Source organism: Equus caballus, chromosome 6 (genome assembly GCF_041296265.1).
Source record: "Equus caballus isolate H_3958 breed thoroughbred chromosome 6, TB-T2T, whole genome shotgun sequence".
Lineage (NCBI taxonomy): Eukaryota > Metazoa > Chordata > Mammalia > Perissodactyla > Equidae > Equus > Equus caballus.
In genome coordinates, this window is record NC_091689.1 from 85,178,728 (window position 1) to 85,201,150 (window position 22,423).

Here is a 22,423-nt window from a genome sequence, read left to right on the forward strand (position 1 = left end):
TCTTTACGTATTTTGGGTGTTGAAAGGAATTTGGGCAATGAAAAGAATTAAAGAAGACACTGGCTGTCTTTCCATTGGTTTGTGTCTTCTTTAACTCCTTTCATTAGTTTTTCATTTTTCAGTGTACAAGATTTTTACCAGCGTAGTTAATTTTATTCCTACGTATTTTGTTCTTTTGGGTGTTATTGTAATTGACATTTTTACTTAATTTCCTTTTCAGATACTTCATTAGTAGCATATAGAAACGCAACTGATTTTCTAATTTTGAGTTCGTACTCTGAAACTTTACTGGATTCATTTATTAGTTCTAACAATTCTTTTTTGGAGTTTTTAAGATTTTCTAAATATAAGATCATTTCATCTGCAAACAGAGATGCCATTTATTTATTTAGTTTAATTATTCTGGCTAGGACTATCAGTACTATGTTGAATACACGTGGCGAGAGTGAAACTTGAAGGTACTAAATCCTAATATTATAATTGGCATGTAAACTGCAACATAATCAATCCAAACAAGAAACTCTTCAACTGCCACTCCTGGTGAGCAAGAGAGAGCAGAAAAAAATTGTGTAAACTTTCAATAAGTTAATACATGTGAAGAATTTAGAAAAACACCAAGCACATAATGAAAGTGCCATAAGGCTTATGCTATCATTCCTTCTCCTACTTTTACTTAGACTCTATTGTTGCCATGCACAACTTTTAATACATTCTAAAAATTCTATTTTATTCATTTTTCTATGCCTTTGCACCTAAGTTTCCATTCTTACTCATCTTTCAAGATCCAGTTTGAAAGCTTTCTATAGTTTCAGAACTATATATGGTGAAGCAGCATGCTGCCTTAGATTTGGTTTAAGATATTTTAGCAAAGGAAAAAAAACAGGGGTGAAGTAAGTCTGGAAAAGTACTGATGATTATGCAATATGGATGATAAGCATATACGGATTTATTGCATTATTAATTCTGTTTTAGGCTTAAAAATATTTGTAAAAAAGATCTTAATTTAAAAGGTCCTATAACAAACATTACACTCAATTAGAAATGTTATAAGCATATTCTGTTAAAGGAGCTGCTTTATAAGGATGCCCACTACCACTGCTTTGTTTCAATATTATACTAGAGGGCTTATCCAGAACGCAGCAAATAAAGAGACTCACACGACAATTTAAGGAAATGGAAAAGAAGAACCAGGGCTGTCACTGTTTGCAAATGACAAGGTTATCGACATAGTTTTATGGTATTTGCAGTGTCTTTTGATCTAGAGTAAACTATCGTCAGATATCTCCTTGATATAACAGCCAGAGCTCCTTAACACCTTTGCTCAAGCATCACTACCTTAGTGAGTATGTCCTAAATAACTGATTCAATGCTCAATCTGTCTCTACTGCAGATTAACCTAATGTATGTCTTTTTTTCATAGCATTTTCACCATCTAACAAACTAACTTTTTTTACTTATTTATTGTATTTGTTATTCATTGTTTGTCTTCATCCAATTCATGTGGATTGGGGCCTTTGCCATTTTTCTTGACTAATGTTTCTCAAGCATCTGAAACAATGCTGGGTACAAGATATGTACTCAAAAGACTTGTTGTATATTAAATATATGAACACATATAGGCCATGAGAAACTAAAGGGAATTAATGAGAAATGGAAATAAGTCAGCAACGTAGCAAAATTAGTTGCCTTCATATACATGATCAATAAAAAATTTAAAATCATTATTAAAAAATTATAGTTAAATTTTGAGGAGATATTGCCAAGAGCATAAGTTTTGAGTTTCTCTGCTCTCCCTACACTAATAAACAGGACAACAAGGAAATAAAACTAACCATCCCTGCACACCCCCAAATAACTCTGGGCATGCACACACCAAATAGAACATATGCCAGAGGAAGAAGAAAAAAATTATTATGTGATTAACATGAGAACAGGTGTTTACCAGAAAGTAAACTGCCCACCAAAAATACCATACCTAGCAAAACTATCCTACAAATCTGAAGGAGAGAGAAAGGCATTCTTAGGAAAAGAAAAGCTGAAGGAATTGACTATCACTAGAGCTCCTTATAAATAATGGTTGAGGGAGTTCTTCAAGTTAAAATGATAGGATGCTAAACAGCAACATGATAGCATAAGAAAGTATAAAACTTGTAGCTAAAGGAAAATGTATAGACAAGTACAGAAAACTTTGTTATCATATTGGTGGTGTGTAAGTCACTTTTAATTGTAATATATATTACAGAACAAATATATTAAAAATAACTACAACTAAAAATGTATTTAAGGATACACAGTATAAATACATGTAAATGATGACATAAGTAACATAAAGTGGGGGGAGAAGTAAAAGTGTAGAGTTTTTTAATGTGTTTAAACTTAAGTTGGTATCAGCTAAAAATAACTATTATAAATACTCTATGTAAGCCACATGGTAAACACACGAACATATCTATAGAAGATACAGAAAAGAAAAAGAAATGAATCAAAGCATATCACTTCAAAAAATACAATGAAACACAGAAGAAGACAGCAAAATAGGAACCACAGATGAAATAACTACATGACAAACAGAAAACAACAAAATAGCAATAGTAAATCTTACCCTACAAAGAATGATTTTAATGTAATCAAAATCAAAATGCAATCAAAACCAAAGGACATGAATGTATTAAAAAAAAGATCCAACTCTACACTTTCACTGAGAAACCCACTCATAGGCTAAAAGTAGAGGGATGGAAAAAATATTCTATGAAAATGGGAATGATAAGAGAGTGGGGTGACTGGCTATACTCAAATCAGACAAAATAGGCATTAAAGTCAAAAACTGCCACAAGACATAAAGAAAGATATTATGTAATGAGAAAAGGGTCAGTTCATCAAGAAGATATAACACTTATAAATATATATATGAACACACCATCAGAGCATCTAAAGCAAACTTTGACAGAACTGGGGGACAAATAGTGTGAAAGAATTTCAATCTAAAATAGAACTAGAGGATATAAAAGGGAGAATCTCACACATGTGCCCTCAGGAAGACTAAACTTAAAGACTAAGACTGATTTCCCTTAAATGCCTGATTTGCAGAAAAGTGACAGTGTTGGAATTTTCTTGGATGATGTGGGCGTTCATCAGAAGTTTTCTCATATCAACCTTGGGAAATTTTACCAGAGGCATGAACAAGAGATGACTCAGGTTGGGATGATCTCCCAAAGTGGGCTAAATTAAGCTTTGTTTGTGGGGCTGGACTGATTTTGTCTGTCTTAGTCTGCAAGCTCTGTTGAAATCTGTCCATCACGAACGATCCTGCTGGGATTTGAAATCCTGGCGGCATAACTTTCAGCGGCACAGCAATACACAGCAGACAGATGACAGACGGGTCATGCGGTTGTCTGACCAGGCTGTGGCTGTGTGAGCGCCGAACCTTAACTACTAGATCACCAGGGATGGTAAAAACATGACAAATAAATGTAAAGGTCAAGATGAACAATAAAGCGGACAAATTTGACACTGCGATTAAACATTGCTATTGGTAATGAGGATTAAATTAGTTAACCTATGTAATAGCATTTTAAAAAATTGTGAGCACAACCTGTGCATTGTAAAAGTTATTATGTAACTTAGAATTATGACATAATCTTGCTTCTTGATGCCCCAACACTAACAAAACCTAAGGATTAACAACAAAGAGAATAAAATAAACAACAAAGAGAATTATTGATTGAGTTCTATTTTTGTAAGAAAATGTATTTAACATCTATTTTTTTTACTCTTGAAATACTAAGTAATTGTGATTAACAGAAATATTATTTTGTAGAAGTCAAGATTTTGCATCCTCTGTGGGATACAAAGATGAACGTAAATGTTCTCAAGGGAGATTCACCATAAAGAAGAGTTAGGAGGCTACTGAGAAATCCAAGAATGGCCTGTAGGAATCTCTCATGGTCTGTAACAGAGCAGGGATGTAGTTCTCTCTTCAAATATTTCTTTCTTAAAATTCTAGATTAATATTATCAAAGAGAACCATAGTATATTTCCACATCTTCTTAAGGTTTCTGACATCCTATTTTTATTTCCTGAACTATTTCCCTTGAGCCATCATAAAATAGAGAAAAACTAAAATCATATATGACAGGTGTGAATTTTGCTAGTGCCTGGCAGAAAAGCATTGATTTTACATTCTATCCCTCACAGTAGAAATTTGACTATCTAAAATATGGAGGAGATAACTGTCCCAATTTTAGCAAGCCAAATCTACAGCTTGGCATATCAAGCACAGCTGGGAATTAACTTAACAGGTTAGGATGAATGAAAGAGGTTTTCTTATACATTTCTGAAATATCCTAATGGATCAGATGTCTTATGTACAAGATAAATGTGAGGCAGAATTACAAGGAGAGAAAACTTTTTTTTTTTTTTTTTTGCCGAGGCACGTACACCCTGAGTTAACATCGGTTGCCAGCCTTCCTCTTTATTTTATTTTTTTTGCTTGAGAAAAATTAGCTCTGAGCTAACATCTGTGCCAATCTTCCTCTATTTTGTAAGTGGGACCCCACCACAGAATGGCTGGTGAGTGATGTAGGTTTGTGCCCAGGATCCAAACCTGAAAACCCAGGCAGCCAAAGCTGAGCATACAGAATGAGGCAACAAGCCTGGCCCCAAAACATTTTTTTCATAAAGCTTAATAGCTCGGAAAGAAGTATGTTCAAATGGAAAATGCACTGGGCTACAATCTGGGTGACAGATTTGCTAAGATCTGAGGCAAGGTGTTACTTTTCCAATTTGTGCTTCATTGCAAAATTAAAAATAGATAAATAGTGCATGTTTCTTTAAGCTTAGACATAAAAATATTTCTATATATACATTTCTAACAAATCACAGAAGATATCAAACATTTATGATATTCATGGAATTACAAGACAAAGCAATAGGTGAATATGTCTTCTATTTGTTAAATACAGTAAGTGGGTAATTTATTATATCTTACAGTAAATGTATATATTACTATATAATATGTATAGAATATTCTAATATTATCTTGATAATTATACACATAAATATTGATATTAAAATAAAATTAATAATTAAAAATAAAAATCTATTTTATTTGCTAAGAAAATCATTAATTGATTTCTTATATCATAAAAAATGTAATGGGTTGTTACTTTAACCTTGTAAGTTTCACTTTTACCTTTTGACGGAATTAAAATCATTCATGTCTGTTTTTAGGTGGTGGTATCCTCTAATAAATACATGAGAAAAAATAAAGAAAAATGCGTATTATATATGATTGTTTCAACAAAATATAATAATTTGCATAAACTGGACAGAGCAAGAAATATTGATTTTATTTGCCATTTCTCAATGATGTGACTTATTGGATGAAGGTTTCCTAAGTTCCCCTGATGGATTGAAAATAAGAGAACTAGTAAACAGCAGGACTCACAAATATATATTAAAAGATAATGCAAACAATATCGTCAAAAGGAAATATATTTGGTATGAATTGTAGAAAATGTTTTAGAATTACATCAATGATGATGCTATTGATCCTGATGAATGATACTCTTCATTCCTCTATTAAGTACTCTTTCCACCTAAATAGCTTTAAAAGAAGAAAAAAGGAGAGAGGGAGAGAGGGGAATGAACCACATAGAGATCACAGAGTTATCCTCCTAGGCCTTTACGAGGATCCTGACCTTCAGATTCTGATTTTCCTTTTATTGTTGATCACGTATGTATTGAGTGTCACTGGAAACCTGACTGTCATCACCCTCACCTTGGTGGACTCCCATCTACAGACGCCTAGGTATTTCTTCCTCCAGAACTTCTCTTTCTTAGAAATCTCATTCACAACTGTATGTGTCCCTAGATTTCTGGGGGCAGTTATCACCAGGGATAAGACTATTTCCTATTACAACAGTGCAGCCCAACTATTTTTCTTTATTTTCATGGGGGTGACTGAATTTTACATCCTAACCGTCATGTCCTATGTCTGCTACGTTGCCATCTGCAAGCCCCTTCACTACACAACCATCATGAACAGGAAACTCTGCAGCCTGCTTGTGCTCTGCGCGTGGCTGGGCGGGTTTCTGACCGTTTTCCCACCTCTTATGCTTCTCCACCAGCTAGATTACTGTGCTTCCAATGTCATTGATCACTTTGCATGTGACTATTTTCCCCTTTTACACTGTCTTGCTCAGATACCTGGCTCCTAGAAGTAATTGGTTTTTACTTTGCTTTGGCTACTTTGCTATTCACTTTGGCTTTAGTGGTTTTATCTTACATGTACATTATCAGAACTATTTTGAGAATCCCATCTGCCAGTCAGAGAAGAAAGGCTTTCTCCACTTGTTCTTCTCACATGATTGTCATTTCCATTTCTTATGGAAGCTGTATATTCATTTGTGCCAATGCCACTACAAAGAAAGAGGCATCATTGACAAAAGGAGTAGCTATTCTGAATACCTCTGTGGCCCCCATGCTCAATCCCTTCATTTACACCCTGAGAAACCAGCAAGTAAAACAAGCTTTCAAAGGTGTCGTCCATAAAGTAGTGTTTTCTGCAACTAAATGAATTGCTTTTTTGTAGAAAATGAAGGACATTCTACAGAGCATTTAGTTAAAATCTTGAAATTCCTAAATATCTGCATAACTATGCTTGTTCTTTATAGCCTCTTTATATGCCGTGTTACAGTTGATTTAATATTTTCCCAGTCCATTTTTTTCACTTCTATACCCAAGTTTCTCCAGTGCATTGTTTATTGACTTATTCAAAAATATAGAAAAATTTATTTCTCCTATAGAATTTTCTGGAAGTGACATGTATTTCTTTAATACTGACTCTATAGTATAAAGTAAAAAATAGTTTTAATTCTGTTAATATCAATCACTAAAAGGTACATATGATATCACGTTGTACTTCAAATGTAGAGTTTCAAAACTAGTGTGTCATTTCTTGTGTATTTTCAAAATGAACATTGGTAATTTTTTAATGTTTAAAGAGTCTGCATGATCTGTATTCTTGTATATTAAATTCAGTCCTTGAGGTAATATGTCCTAGTGCATTGCACTTTAACTGTAGAGCTGTATACTTTGCGAAGTTTAGTGCATACTTTCAAGATAAATATTGGTCATGATATGAAGTATTATTTATAGAATTTCCATGTTTTCAATTATTTTTTAGGAATTAATCATTTTTTTAGATTTATTTTTTATATTTCTATTTTTTTGAGATTCATAATAATTTACATCATTGTGAAATTTCAGTTGTACATTATTTCTTGTCTGTCACCACAGAAATGTGCCCCTTTACCCCGTGTGCCCGCCTTCCACCCTGGTAACCACTGAGCTATTTTCTTTGTCCATGTGTTTGTTTATATATTTTAAAAAATTCAAAATAAATGAAATAAAACTAAAACACATGCCTCTTTCCTGAACTCATTGAGCATCTTTATGACAGTTATTTTGAATTCTTTGTCAGCTGTTCACATAGCTCTCTTTCTTTAGAGTCTGTTTATGGAGATTTATTTATTCTTTCTCTGATTGGGCCACTTTTCTCTGTTTTTTCATGTCCCTTGTAACTTCATGTTGATATCTACACACTTGAAAAAGCAACCACTTCTCCCAGTCTTTTTAAACTTTTAAAATTTTTACAGGAAAGATGATCACCATTCAGTTCACCTAGAGATTCTGGGGCCTAGTCAAACCTGGGGGGGAAAGAATTTGCCAGTGCTTATTCCCATCTGAAGGAAGAACATCCTTGTGCTCCATTCCCTGTTAACCTCCCTGTTTCACCCAAGAGGAGAGAAAAAGAAGTGAACAGGTGTCATGCCTTCAAGGAAACAGATTGGCAATGCTATAGCCAGGGAAGGGAGTAGAAGCCAGGGAATAAAAAGATACACCACTGGAGAAACTCTTGTAAAGAGCACAGTGCAGAGACAAAGGCCACTAAAAAGCTGAAATTTATTTGGAAGATAGACTGTTCTGGCACCCCCAACATTACCACCACACCAACAGGGAATACCCAGTGAGTACAGTGGAAAGTGCTGTAAGAGTCAGGCTCCCTCAAGAGGAGGAGTTCTTGGGAGAACACAAATTTCATCAGTGAGAAGGAAAATAATAAAGGTAAAAGAAATTAGACATCACATAACACCTGGATGCAAATTTTTATATAAGCTTTATATTTAATTGGGAAACAATGGAAGCAATTAGCATGTTATTCAAAAGGTGAATGACTAAACGTTTGGGGTACATTCATATAGGATACACTTCAGGAATACAAAGAATAGGCATCAAACCATACAAAGACATAGATGATTTTTTTTTACTGAGTTCATAATAGTTTACAACATTGTGGAATTTCAGTTGTTCATTATTACTTGTCTGTCACCATATGGGTGCTCTCCTTCACCCCCTGTGCCCTGCCCCTGTCCCCCTTCTCCTGGTCACCACTGAACTTTTCTCTTTGTTCGCGTGTTTGTTTATCTTCTACATACGAGTGAAATCATCTGGTGTCTGTCTTTCTCTGTCTGGCTTATTTCGCTTAACATTATACCCTCAAGGTCTATCCATGTTGTTGCAAATGGGACAATTTCATCTTTTGTATGGCTCAATGTCATTCCATTGTGTGTATATATATATATATATATATATATATATATATATATATATACCACATCTTCTTTATCCAATCATCAGTCAATGAGCACATTTGTCAGAAGCATTCGATGCTTCTCTGTCTTGGCTATTGTGAAAAATGCTGCAATGAACATACGGGTGCATAAGTCACTTTGAATTGTCGATTTCATGTTCTGTGGATAGATACCCAGTAGTGGGATAGTTGGGTCGTATAGTATTTCTGTTTTTAGTTTTTTGAGAGATTTCCATACTGTTTACCATAGTGGCTGCAATTGTTTGCATTCCCACCAGCAGTGAATGAGGGCTGCTTCTTCTTCACAACCTCTCCAACGTTTGTTATTTTTTTGTCTTAGTGATTATAGACATTTTAACAGGTGTAAGGTGATATCTTAGGGTAGTTTTGATTCAATAATGTCTTATAGTTTTCATTGTATAGATCTTTCACCTCCTTGGTTAAGTTTATTCCTAGATGTTTTATTCTTTTTGTTGCAATTGTAAATGGGATTGTATTCTTGAGTTCACTTTATGTTGGTTCATTGTTGGGTATAGAAATGCAACTGATTGTTGTAAGGTGAATTTGTAGGCTTCAAATTTACCCTAGTTGTTGATTATTTCTAATAGTTTTCCAATGGTTTCTTTAGGGTCTGCAAACAGAGTTTCACTTCTTCCTTTCCCATTTGGATTCCTTTTATTCCTTTTTCTTGCCTAATTGCTCTGTCCAAAACCTCCAGTAAAATGTTGAATCAGAGTGGTGAGAGTAGGCACCCTTGTCTTGTTCCTGTTCTTCTTCTTATTTTTTTTGAGGACGATTAGCCCTGAGCTAACTACTGCCAATCCTCCTCTTTTTGCTGAGGAAGACTGGCCCTGAGGTAACATCCATGCCCATCTTCCTCTACTTTATACGTGGGACACCTACCACAGCATGGCTTTTGCCAAGTGGTGCCATGTCCGCACACAGGATCTGAACCGGCGAACCCCAGGCCACTGAGAAGTGGTATGTGCGAACTTAACCACTGAGCCACTGGGCCGGCTCCCAACACAACCTTGTTCCTGTTCTCAAAGGGATGGCTTTCAGTTTTCCCCATCGAGTGTGATGTTGGCTCTGTATTTGTCATACACTGCCTTTATTATGTTGAGATAATTTCCTCCTATCCCCATTTTGTTAAGAGTTTTTATCATAAATGGTTGTTGGATCTTGTCAAATGGTTTCTCTGCATCTCTTCAGATGATCATGTCGCTTTTATTCCTCATTTTAACATGGTGTATCACACTGACTAATTTGCAGATGTAGAACCATCCCTGTGGACCTGGAATAAATCCCACTTGATCGTGGTGTATGAGCTTTTTGATGTATTGAGGTATTCGGGTTGCCAATATTTTGTTTAGAATTTTTGCATTTATGCTCATCAGAGATATTGGCATGTAGTTTTCCTTTTTTTTGTTGTTCTTCTCAGGCTTTGGTATCAGGGTGATGTTGGTCTCATAGAACATGTTAGGGAGTGTTCCGTCTTCGCTAAAATTTTGGAGTATTTTGAGAAGGGTAAGTATTGAGTTCTCTTTGAATGTTTGGTTGAATTCACCAGGGAAGCCATCTGGTCCTTGGCTTTTGTTTTTTGGGATGTTTTGGTTACTGTTTCAATCTCATTAGTTGTGATTGGTCTATTCAGATTATCTATTTCTTCCTGATTTAGCTTTGGGAGGTTGAGAAGTGTATAAGAATTTATCCATTTCTTCTAGACTGTCCAATTTTTTGGCATATAGCTTTTCATAGTATTCTTTCATAATCATTTGTATTTTTGTGGTATCCATTGTAATTTCTCTTTCATTTCTAATTTTATTTATCTGAGCTTTCCCTCTCATTTTCTTTGTAAGTCTGGCTAGGGGGTTTGTCAATTTTGTTCATCTTCTCAAAGAACTGGCTCTTTGTTTCGTTGATCCTTTCTACTGTCTTTTTTGTTTCCATTGCATTTGTTTCCCTTCTGATTTTTATGATTTCCCTCCTTCTACTCACTTTGGGCTTTGTTCTTCTTTTTCTAATTCAGGTAAAAACATTGCTTATTTGGGATTTTTCTTGTTTGTTAAGGTGGGTCTGTATTGGGATGAATTTTCCTCTTAGGACTGCTTTTGCTGCATCCCATATGAGTTGGTATGGAATGTTTTCATTTTCATCTCCACATATTTTTGGATCTCTCTTTTAACTTCTTCAATAATCCATTCTTTGTTCAGTAGCATGCTGTTTAGTTTCCACATCTTTGTCCCTTTCTCAGCATTTTTTCTTATAGTTAATTTCTAGTTTCATATCATTGCGGTTTGAAAAGATGCTTGCTATTATTTAAACCTTCTTGAATTTATTGAGGCTTGCCTTGTTTCCCAACATGTGGTCTATCCTTGAGAATGTCCCATGTGTACTTGAGAAGAATGTATATTCTGCTATTTTTGGATGGAGTGATCTATATATATTTATTAAGTCCATCTGGTCTAGTTCTACTGTTTCCTTGTTGACCTTTTGTCTGGATGGTCTATCCATTGATGTATGTGGCATGTTGAGGTCCCCAACTATTATTGCGTTGTTGTTAATATCTCCTTTTAGGTGTGTTAATTGTTGCTTTATGTACTTTGTTGCTTCTGTGTTGGGTTCAGAGATATTTATAACTGTTATGTCTTCTTGATGGAGTGTCCTTGTTATCATTATATGCTGGCCCTCTTTGTCTCTCTCTACCTGTCTTATCTTGAATTTTACTTTGTCTGCTATAAGTATTGCAACACCTGCTTTCTTTTGTATGACATTTGCTTGTAGTATCATCATCCACCTTTCGCTCTGAGGCTGTTTTGGCGTTAGTGCTGAGATGTGTTTTCTAGAGGCAGCATACTGTTGGATCTTGTTCTTTAATCCATCTCACCACTCTGTGTCTTTTTATTGGAGAGTTCAATTCATTTACATTAAGAGTGATTATTGATATATGATGGCTTAATGCTGGCATTATATCATTTGTTTTCTGGCTCTCCTGCATTTCCTTTGTTTCTCATCCCATGTATTTCAGAGTACCAATTCACTTAGGCAGTTTTTCATGCTGTATTTCTTAGTTTTCTCCTTACTTATGATTTGTGAGTCTGATCTACTTTTTTGTTTAGTGGTTGGTTACTGTGAGGTTTGTACTCAAAATCTGATATATGAGATAGTCCATTTTCTGATGCCCTCTTATTTCTTCAGACTAAGCCAATTCCCCTTCCCCCCCAGGTTGTTTTTTGTCACATCTTATTCCATCTTGTGTCATGAGTTTGTGCTTAAAATGACAAGATTATCTTTATTTTTGATGTTTTCTGTCCTTTTATCTCTAATGTTTTCCATGAGTATTTGCTAACCTGTTCTGCTTGTTAGCTCCAATTTTCAGATTTTGTCTACCTATTTATCTTTAATTAATTAATTAATTAATTAATTATTTTTTTGAGGAAGATTAGCCCTGAGCTAACTGCTGCCAATCCTCCTCTTTGCTGAGGAAGACTGGCCCTGAGCTACCATCCGTGCCCACCTTCCTCCACTTTATTTGTGGGACACCTACCACAGCATGGCTTGCCAAGCAATTCCATGTCCACACCCAGGATCTGAATTGGCGAACCCCGACCTCAGAAGCAAACATGTGCACTTAACAGCTGCGCCGCTGGCCCAGCCCCTACCTATTTATCTTTTATTCAGGGCTTTGCAACCCCTTTCTTCTTGTTTTTCACATATGAGGGCCTTCTTGAGGATTTCTTGTAGGGGTGGTCTTGTGGCAATGAACTCCCTTAGTTTTTGCTTATCCGGGAATATTTTATTTCTCCATCAGATCTGAAGGATATTTTCGCTGGACAGAGTATTCTTGGCTGAAAGTTTTTGTCTTTCAAAGATTTGAATATTTCGTTCCACTCTTTCCTAGTCTGTAAGGTTTCTGCTGAGAAATCCACAGAAAGCCTGATAGGCATTCCTTTCTAAGTTAGTTCCTTTTGCCTTGATGCCCTTAGTATTTTTCTTTGTCATTGACTTTTGCCAGCTTCACTACTATATGTGTTGCAATAGGTCTTTTTCATTGATAAAGTTAGGAGATCTGGTGGCCTCTTTCATGTGAATTTCCATCTCTTTCCCCAGGTTTGGGAAGTTCTCTGCTATTATTTCTTTGAACAATGTTTCTGCTCCATTCTACTTCTCTTCTCCCTCTGGAATACCTATAATCCTTATGTTGCATTTCCTAATTGAGTTGGATAATTCTCAGAGACTCTCTTCATTTCTTTTTAGTCTTAGTTCTTTCTCTTCCTCATCTGAAGATCTTCACTCATGCTGCTTTGTTCTGCGATGATATCACCTCTACTGTTCAGGGAATCTATATTCTGCTGTATCTCATCTATTGTGTTTTTAATCTCCAATATTTCTACTTTGTTCTTCTTTACATTTTCAATCTCTTTGGTGAAGTAGCTCCTGAACTCATTGAATTGTCTATCTGTATCCTCTTTTAACTTGTTGTATTTTTTAATGATAGCTATTTTGAATTCTTTGTCATTTAGGTTATAGATTTCTATGTCTTCAGGAGTGATATCTGGGTACTTGTCATTTTCTTTCCAGTCTGGAGATTTAATATAATTTTTCATAGTGCTCAATGAAGTAGATTTGTTCTTCCTCATTGTGGTAGTATTTAATTGCCACTTCCACCTTTCACCACTAGGTGGGGGTCAAGAGCTGTGTATTCTGAGCATGCCACAATTTGTGGCATAGCTCCCCAGTGCTGGGCTAGGGTGCCAGGAGTGGGGAAGTGAGACTTTCTTCTCCTGTGCAATCCTGGGGGCTTCTCATTCTGCCCTCACTATCTGATCTTCTGGTGTGTTGGCTTGATGCAGACACCCCCATGGTAGCTAGTCCCCTCTCTGAAGGGCTTTTCCCCAGGCTATGAAGGACTTCAGGGATCTATTGTGCTCCCACAGAGGGCCATTTCTCCCTTCCTGCTTTCTTCCTTGTGGCTGCACATAATCCCTGGGTTGCTGTCCTTCCTTGAGGAAGAGAAGCATTCTCTTACTTTGAACCACTTCCTTGGGATGTGGGGCTCCAGCTCTTCCACCTTACAACTTGTGGCTGCATGGGTTTCTCAGACGTCTTTTGTGTTGTGTGGATATCCTGTTGGAATATATATGTCCTTTTCATTGTGTCTTTTGGGGGAGACTTTACTGGGAGCTCACTATGCCATGATGCTGATGTCACTCGACATAGATGAATTTTAAATACACATTGCTAAGTGAAATAAGGCAGACTTAAAAGGCTATATGCTGTGTGATTCCACTTATATGATATTCTAGAAGATGAACAAAGAGAAAGTAAGCAAATCAGTGGTTTCCAGGACTTTGGGAGAAGGAGGATAGTTTAACTGAATAGTTGAAACACAGGTGACTTTTTTAGGGTAGCAAAACTATTCTATATGATGCTGTAAAGACAGATATATCACACTCTTTAGTTGTCAAAACCAGTAAAATCTTGCAACACAAAGAATAATTCTAACATATGCAAATAAAAACAATAAATTTCAGGGTGTTAAAATAAAATGCAGAAGAATTTAACTAGATTACAAATGCGTGAAACAGCCACAGCGAAGGGAGTAGGGGAAAAAGGTGCTGACCTAAGTAGCTGGAAATGAGTGGAATCATTAATACGGCAGTCTAAAGGAACTGTGCAGAAGTCCTGTACTCTAGTTGATAAAGTTGTCTCCCCCTCTACATATAGAGTGGAATCGAATAAGGGAGTAAATGATTGGCAGATGGAGGGAGCCAATGTTTCACTGTAGGAGAGGTTACACGTAAGCAAGAGAAGAAAGCTAGAATGAGTCATGTGGTGATGGGTTAAAGTTGAAGACCTTAGTACACACTCATGATTAGCTTAATCTAGATACAGATGCACATATACAGATATTTATACTTGTGTGTATAGATGTGAATTAGTTAAAAACATATATTTTCACACTCTGTCATCTGAGGGACCTAGAAACAAAAATACCATGTGAAAACGCCAATAGAGAAAGATTCTAGAAAACTGATAAGTTAATTGTTCACACTCATGGCTCCTGATAACTTGCTGTCACATCTGCATTACACAGTGAGAGAGGTAAAGAGGAAGAGGAAGGTAAGTCTCTTTTATCAAGGGATAATCCTGGAAATTCTGCAGATTATCTCCATTTGCATCCTTTGGACAGAATTTAGTCACATAATCACCACAAGTTCCAAGGAAGGCTAGCTATGTGCATACATGTGTTCTATTAATATTGAAGCAGAGAATGCTTACTTACTATGAAAGATCACTTTAAGATCCACTAGACAATATCACAAAGACTATTTGGAGAAAAGATAGCTGTCAGAATAGAAACTGAAGGACACATAGGACGTGAAGTATTAAGTGTGTCTGAAGAATTAATAAAGGTTCATTTAGCTGGAGGTAAAATTGTTTTCTATGATCAGCTAAGTTCTTCATCTTATATTGTCACTTTTTATTGCCACTTTTTTTCAGCTTCCAAATCCTTATCTTTGCATCTGAGATTTCAAAACATGAGGGCATATACATATTAGGGAAATATACACTGAATTATCTGGAGTTGTAGTTAAAGGCAATTTGTTAAAATTTTAACTAACATCTGAGGAGAACACTTGTATAACACATAAATTTGTGATCCTTTAGGAATGAAGTTCTTGGATCTCAAATCTTCCTGAGAATTATTCATAATCATTAGATATTTTCCTTCAGGCACAGAAAGCATAAATACTCCAAAGGATAAAGTGTTGATTAATTTTATACAACACTGTGGGTAAAGCTTAGAAAACTACCCAAAATATACATAAGTATATTGTAGTAATGGGAAAATTTACTACACTAGTTTAAAAATACGCAAAATAAAAATACCTAATCAAACCATTTATGAGGTTGCCATTAATAGACAGGGAAAAATGATCATAGATTGTGGGGTAGAGTGAGATCCATTCAGAGAGCAATGGAATATGAGTGTGCTCTGTTCAGCACGATGACAAAAGAGTTAAATAGTGAAGCAGAGATGATTTTGTCTGAATAAAGCTATGTATATATCTTCTTAAAAAAGTTGTTTGCATTTTTAAGTCTTTTTGGTAGTCTGCTATAGGACTCAAAATGATGAAAAGAATCGATATGTCTAAAATTTTAAAGATCATATTTTCTGTTAGATATACTTTAATCCACATTTGTCCTATTTTTCCCATTAAAGTAGTAACTTTAATTTTTTCTAAGCTTGTAAATTTTGATTCAGGGAAAATGGTGAAAGGAGAAAAATAGAATACAATTATAATTTAGTACTGAAAAACATTTTCTTTTTTAAAGTTACATGATATTCACAGTATCTAACACAACTAGGCCCGACTTCTAATGCTTTGGTAATGTGAATTTTGTTAATGTTTTGTAGTTGTGTGATGGGGGTAGCTGGTGTGTGAAATTGTTGAAGTTGCACAAAGAAATAATATGACTTGGTATAATTCTGATATAGGTGTTTTAAATATATGCATTCCTACAGTTGTTGCCATTGGAGTAATTTGTGTAAAGGAAGAAAAATTTGTAATAGATTGCTTCACAATTATGTGAGTATAATAGGAATGTCCCTGAAAAATGTCATTTCTTTTCATTCATATATGTCAACAGAGATTGGTTTCATTTTTCTTGTTTGATGTATATGACATGGACATGGAAGGTGGGCCAAGTTTTCTTAAAAATCCTTATGGTTTACAATATATAGCTACTTCAAGAAGTTTTTGTCTTGCTTTTAAACTTAAATTTACAGATTGTAGAATTTCTCCACTATTAAAATAATTTTCCATGTATTTTTAACTTCCTTGGACAATAGTCTCCAGGGAAATGTTTTCTTCTTTTTAAAAATTTTTAATCAGTTAATTCTCTTGAGACAAATATCACAGAGTACAAAAAGTCTGATTCTCCTTGTAATCTCACAAACTAAGAAACAAGCAATTGTGCTTTTCATATAGACCAAAAACATCTCAAAGTAAACAACCAGTCTGAAATCTTTTCTTACCCCTCCTTTCTAATCTTTTAAAATATATATTTATTTTCATTTTGTATATATTCCAGAAAATGTACTCTAACTTAAATATAACATAAATCGGAGAAAATTACTTGTTCAAAAAATTAATGAGAAGAAATGAAACTATTAATTTTCTTGTCATGATAAAATTTGAGCTTACACATCATAAATGTGTGATGCTTGTGCAGATGTATTTTGGAAGATAATCCAAGACAATGCCAAGGGTTAAGGCAGTATAAAAAAACATGATGGATATGTAACACTAGAAATTGCCTCTGTTCTGGGACTCACATCATAAGAAGACAGTTGGGAATGAAATTGCCAATAGAGACATTAAGGTTTGGAAAAAAATTGTTTTTATTTTAATCGTATTAGTTTTACTGGGTGAAGCTGGAAAAAAAAGAAAGATTGCTTTGTAAACCATTGAAATATATTTCACGAAGTTAGAACTGATGCTTTTTACAAAACAAACATTAAGCTTACCATACCAAAACTTATACTGAAGTAGTTGAGTTATCTGAAAGAGAAATCTTTGAATCTTTCATTTTGTAGGAATCAAGATTTGAATATATATCCTTCATAGTATCCAACGGAATCTCAGAGATGCATTTTATTAAATGAATATGTTGTTTTCTCCAGATAATCATAATTGCTTACACATTTAGTACACATAGTTATTATGAATATTGTGAAATATCTCACTGGAAAAACAGCTTTGTCTTGAACTTAGGAAATTTTCTTTTATGTTTACCAAGCATCATATCGAATTCAATAGAATTTAAACATTTCACAAACTGTCAAATTTTCATATCTAAGGAATATCTTATCTCTTACCTATAAATTGCCAAAGCTGTTACAGAAGCCCCTGGGATGGTAAGAATCATTGGAAACAATGACCATTTTATTTCATCCAGGAAGTATTTTCTTGTAGAATTAGGAAGAAAAATAATGTTGTCAAGTAGTTTGTAAGTTTTCTTTAAATTTTTTTTTTAGGATTTTGTAATTTAAAGTTAGGCTAGAGAGTTCCCATGTATGATTCTATTTCTGACTTTATACTCTGGCACACTATAGAACGTGTCATTGTTGATTGATGTTTCCCTATGCTTTTCGCCTTTAAAATAGACTAACATGAGTATGAAGTTTACTTAAGTGGACAGAATATAGATATTTTTAGAAGAATGATCCATTTGCAGAGAATGGGGAAGGAAAGAAAAAAAAGTAAGAAAGAAATGAAGTAAAAGAGGGAAGAAAAAAAACTTAGGTGTATTGTAATCATTTATAGCCATTGGAATATTTGTAGTTTTTTAGATACCAGAACTGGAAGATGTGAAATGTAATAAGATTAAAATGCAATTTAACATACGACGCAATAATTCTTCCTCAGGAAAGTATTGTCATTCTTTAAAAAAAAAAATTGGTGATAGACTTCTGAGGTGATAAATGTGAGAGCATAGGTATGGTCAGGGAGAAGACAGAAAAACAAGAAGAAATGAAAAGGTTAACATAATTCTGAATCGTTACGTGCTGAATCACAAAGACAGGTTGGATGTGAATAAAAGAGAAGAGGCTGCTATGGGGACAGGGGGAAGCACGCAGGGCAGTGACACTAATACGAACTAGCGAGCAGGTCAAGCTAACATTTTATTTTTTTAAATAGCTTGTTTTCTAGAACTCTCCTCTGTCACTGGAGATAATCAGTAAAGCATGTTACATAATGATGTAAACATCATGCACTAGGATATGCTTTATGTCTATTTGGGCATATATCAGACAAAGGAGAACAAGCAGGGTGAGAGAGATGAAAGTAAATTCAAGTCTCTGGAAAAACAGGGAAAGCAAAGCTAAAAGAGGTTACGAGGGTTAAAGCTTGAAATTTCCAGAAGTTTTCTGAAAGTATTGGATTCCCACTGTATATGGGATAGAGAATGTTTAGGTGAAGTTTATGTTAATTTTAAAAGGCAGAGAGGCCTCAGCTAAAATCTGACCTGGAGAATAACAAAGTCCACCATAAAAAGTGAGAAACACAGAGGAAGAGGTGTTTGGCAAAGAACAATGAACCTTATTCCTCTATAAAGTGAGGATAGCGAAACTTTATCTCCCTCAAAGCAAATGGCTTTTCAAAGATTTCTTGAGGTCCTGTGTAGCCTAACATCTACGACTCAATGAGAGAGTTTCACTACTTTGTATTTCCATCATAAAAACAAATGATTCTTTTAACAAAAGCAAAAAAAAAGAAGAAAAGAAACAGAAGAAGAAGAATAGGTCACTAGATGGTGTAAAATATTTTAATATAAACTAAATAGACAGGGAAGAATTGCAAATACAGAAGACGAAAGTTAAATTATGAAAATTTTTTTGTTTCTTTCGGTTCTATATGACACTATCAGTCCATTTGAAATGTCTGATTTAAGACACTTGAAAAAGGAAAACAAAAGAAGAGTTCTATTTAGTTAATGAAATTTTGAGTAAAACTTATGTGAGTAAATTTTTATAGGTGTTACTTCTGTCTAGCAGAATATTAAAGGAGGTTGGCTGTGGGTAACAATGTGTTTATGGAGGATCTCAAGATAATTGGTATTGCATGCAACATTTTCCCCTTTAATTCTCATTTTTTCCCTATTCTTTATTTTATTTTATTTTGTAGAAGTCAGCTATGAGAAACCACACGACAGTGAGAACCTTTATTCTCCTTGGACTGACTGATGATCTACAATTACAGGTGGTCATATTTCTTCTCCTTTTTTTCACCTACATGTTGAGTGTCACTGAGAATCTAACCATCATCGCCCTCACCCTACTGGATTCTCATCTAAAGATGCCCATGTATTTCTTCCTCAGAAATTTCTCATTTTTAGAAATCTTATTCACAACTGTCTGCATCCCCAAATTCCTTGTCAGTATGGCAACAGGTGATAAGACTATTTCTTACAACAGTTGTGCCGCACAGATGTTTTTTACTATTCTCTTGGGTGCAACCGAATTTTTTCTGCTGGCTGCCATGTCCTATGACCGCTATGTGGCCATCTGCAAACCCCTGCATTACACCACCATCATGAATAGCAGACTTTGCAGCTTGTTGGTCTTTGCTTCATGGTTGGCTGGTTTTATAATAATTTTTCCACCACTCCTTGTGGGTCTCCAGCTTGATTTCTGTGCAGTCAATACTGTAGATCATTTCTTCTGTGATGTTTTTCCTATATTGCAACTCTCTTGCACAGACACAGATTTAGTAGAATTAATGGCGCTTCTCTCAGCCATTTTGACGCTCCTGGTTACACTGGTGTTAGTGATTCTCTCCTACACAAACATCATCAAGGCTATTCTGAAGATTCCTTCATCTCAACAGAGGAAGAAAGCCTTTTCTACATGTTCTTCTCACATGGTTGTTGTGTCCATTTCTTATGGCAGCTGCATCTTCATGTATGTGAAACCGTCTGCAAAGGGGAGAGTGTCTTTAAATAAAGGGGTAGCTCTGCTCAGTACTTCTGTTGCCCCCATGTTGAATCCTTTCATTTATACACTGAGAAACAAACAAGTGAAAGATGCTTTTAAACATATGATCAAAAGAATAGAATTTTTCTCACTGAAGTGAACCACTTTAGTGATATTAACTGAGGTTATGAGTAAAATAAAACAAGAAGGGTGCAGTATGTCACAGAGCTATTCAATGTTTGTATTCAAATAATATTACCTATCTTGTGACATAATTTCTGTTGGGGCTTGCCTAACCTTCAAAGTCTAACCATCACTGTTGTTTTTCCCCTCATGCTGAGAGCACATACAAAAGATAATTCTTGTTTATTGTCAAGTTCATTTGCTGTTTTATTTGGTGCCTCTATAGAATTTCTTCCAAAATTCTCTCAGAGAGAGACAAAGTGGGATTTCATTTTCTCCATGTTCCTTTCCACTTCTCTGGAATTCAGAGATTCAATTTGGCGTATATTTTATACAAAAAATACACTACCTAGATTTCATCAACTAATCAGGTTTTTTGGGGGGATGCAGAATTTGATGTCCGATTTATTACTGTACTAAATAGAAACTTGGGGAAAATTAATTTACTGGTATTTCTTATATTATGCATCTTGATAGTTTCCAACTTTCAACCAGGCTTAGAGTTATAGTGTGTTTTGAGAAACAAATTAAAGGAACTCCAGAGAATTTAAAGCATTACTGCTCTTGCAGTAATCAGGTAGAAATTATCACTGACATTTATTGATTGCTTACAATGGCCAGGACTTGTGAAATGTATTAGCTCCCATCTTCAAAACTATCTAAGTCAGGTATCATCATGCTCATGTATGCATGAAAACCTCAGACATATTTTGAGCTTAATTCACTTGCTGATGACAAAAAAGAATAGTCACAACTCACTGATGACAAAATCTGGTTTCTTGATGGCCATGCATCTTTTATACTTTGTTAGCAAACTAAAGTGGAAATCCCTCTGTCTATATGTTATTTGGGAGGCAAAAACAGTAAGATCTTTATAGAAAAGTCCAAGAGTTTAAGGAATGACATAGAAAAAATTAAGGCCTTATGAGATTTAGATCTTATTTATTTATTTATTTATTGCTGAGAGAAATTCATCCTGAGCTGACATCTGTGCCAGTCTTCCTCTATTTTGTATGAGGGTCACCAGCACAACATGGCTGACAAATGGTGTAAGTCTGCACCTGGGATCCAAGCCCATGAACCTGGGCAGCCAAAGTGGAGTACACCAAACTTAAACACTAGACCATGGGACCAGCACTGAGAATGCTTTATTTTTCAAATTAAGTGATTTGAGCATTAAAAATTAGATATAATTACTGATCATGTGAAAAGCAAAATATTTTGACTCTTTTCCTTTAACTTGGATCATATTACAATGTGACCTACTGATAAAATTTTCCCAAGAAGACTAATTTAAATTTTCTTGATGAATATTTATCTATCACTTAGTTTTGAGACAATCTATATGGTGACCTTAGGGATAATTGTTACATGGATTGTCCAAATCCATTTAGAAGGAAATATGACTTTATTAGAACACCAGGTTAACAATTTCATGTGAATTTTATGAACATTTGTGAATAAATCTACATATCTAAATAAGTATTAAATCGGGCATTGAGAATGACTGCAAGAGATTCGAGTATACATTTCAAATAGGGATCATGTTTGTGTAAGTGGTTTGTATTAAACTATAATACTTTAGGAATATTTTATTTGACAGCAGAAGTTGACACATAAAAATAAGTATCCTTTGACCTTCTCTATTTGGCTTTCTTTTACTGATCAACTTCTGAAAGGCATTATAACCTAAGATTATATGCAGAAAATTTTCTACTTTATGGATGACAACTACATCCAAGAAAAGTATTCTCAAAATGGTTGGCATCTGACAAATTTCTTGTGAACACCCTTGCCTAAGTCTTAAGTTGTTGCCAAATGCAATAATGTAGAATATTTATTTTATATTCCTAAATAGAATTTTGCTTATGTATTAAGCTTATTCTTTAAATATGAATATAAAGACTATTTAGCTGTTGTTAAAGTCTGATATGTAGGTAAATTAATAAACAATTTAATATAGATCAAAGACTGAAACTTCCCCCTATTTCCTTCATCTCCAAAAATAATTATATATGACTTTGTGAAATTCGTAAATACATTTACTAGGTTTAACCACTTACAGTGCATAGGTGCTGTTTTATCTTCCATTCCGAGGCTGT

General features: G+C 34.8%; 1 protein-coding gene and 1 pseudogene across 1 annotated transcript; both read left to right on the forward strand.

Moving 5' to 3' along the window:
• OR6C3NP (olfactory receptor family 6 subfamily C member 3N, pseudogene) lies at window positions 5,644-6,577 on the forward strand (annotated as a pseudogene).
• On the forward strand, window positions 19,360-20,298 carry OR6C74 (olfactory receptor family 6 subfamily C member 74). The gene has a single exon (XM_001489259.2). The coding sequence runs from the start codon at window positions 19,360-19,362 to the stop codon at window positions 20,296-20,298; it is 939 nt and encodes a 312-aa protein (XP_001489309.2).
• Window positions 20,299-22,423: the final 2,125 nt, after the last annotated feature.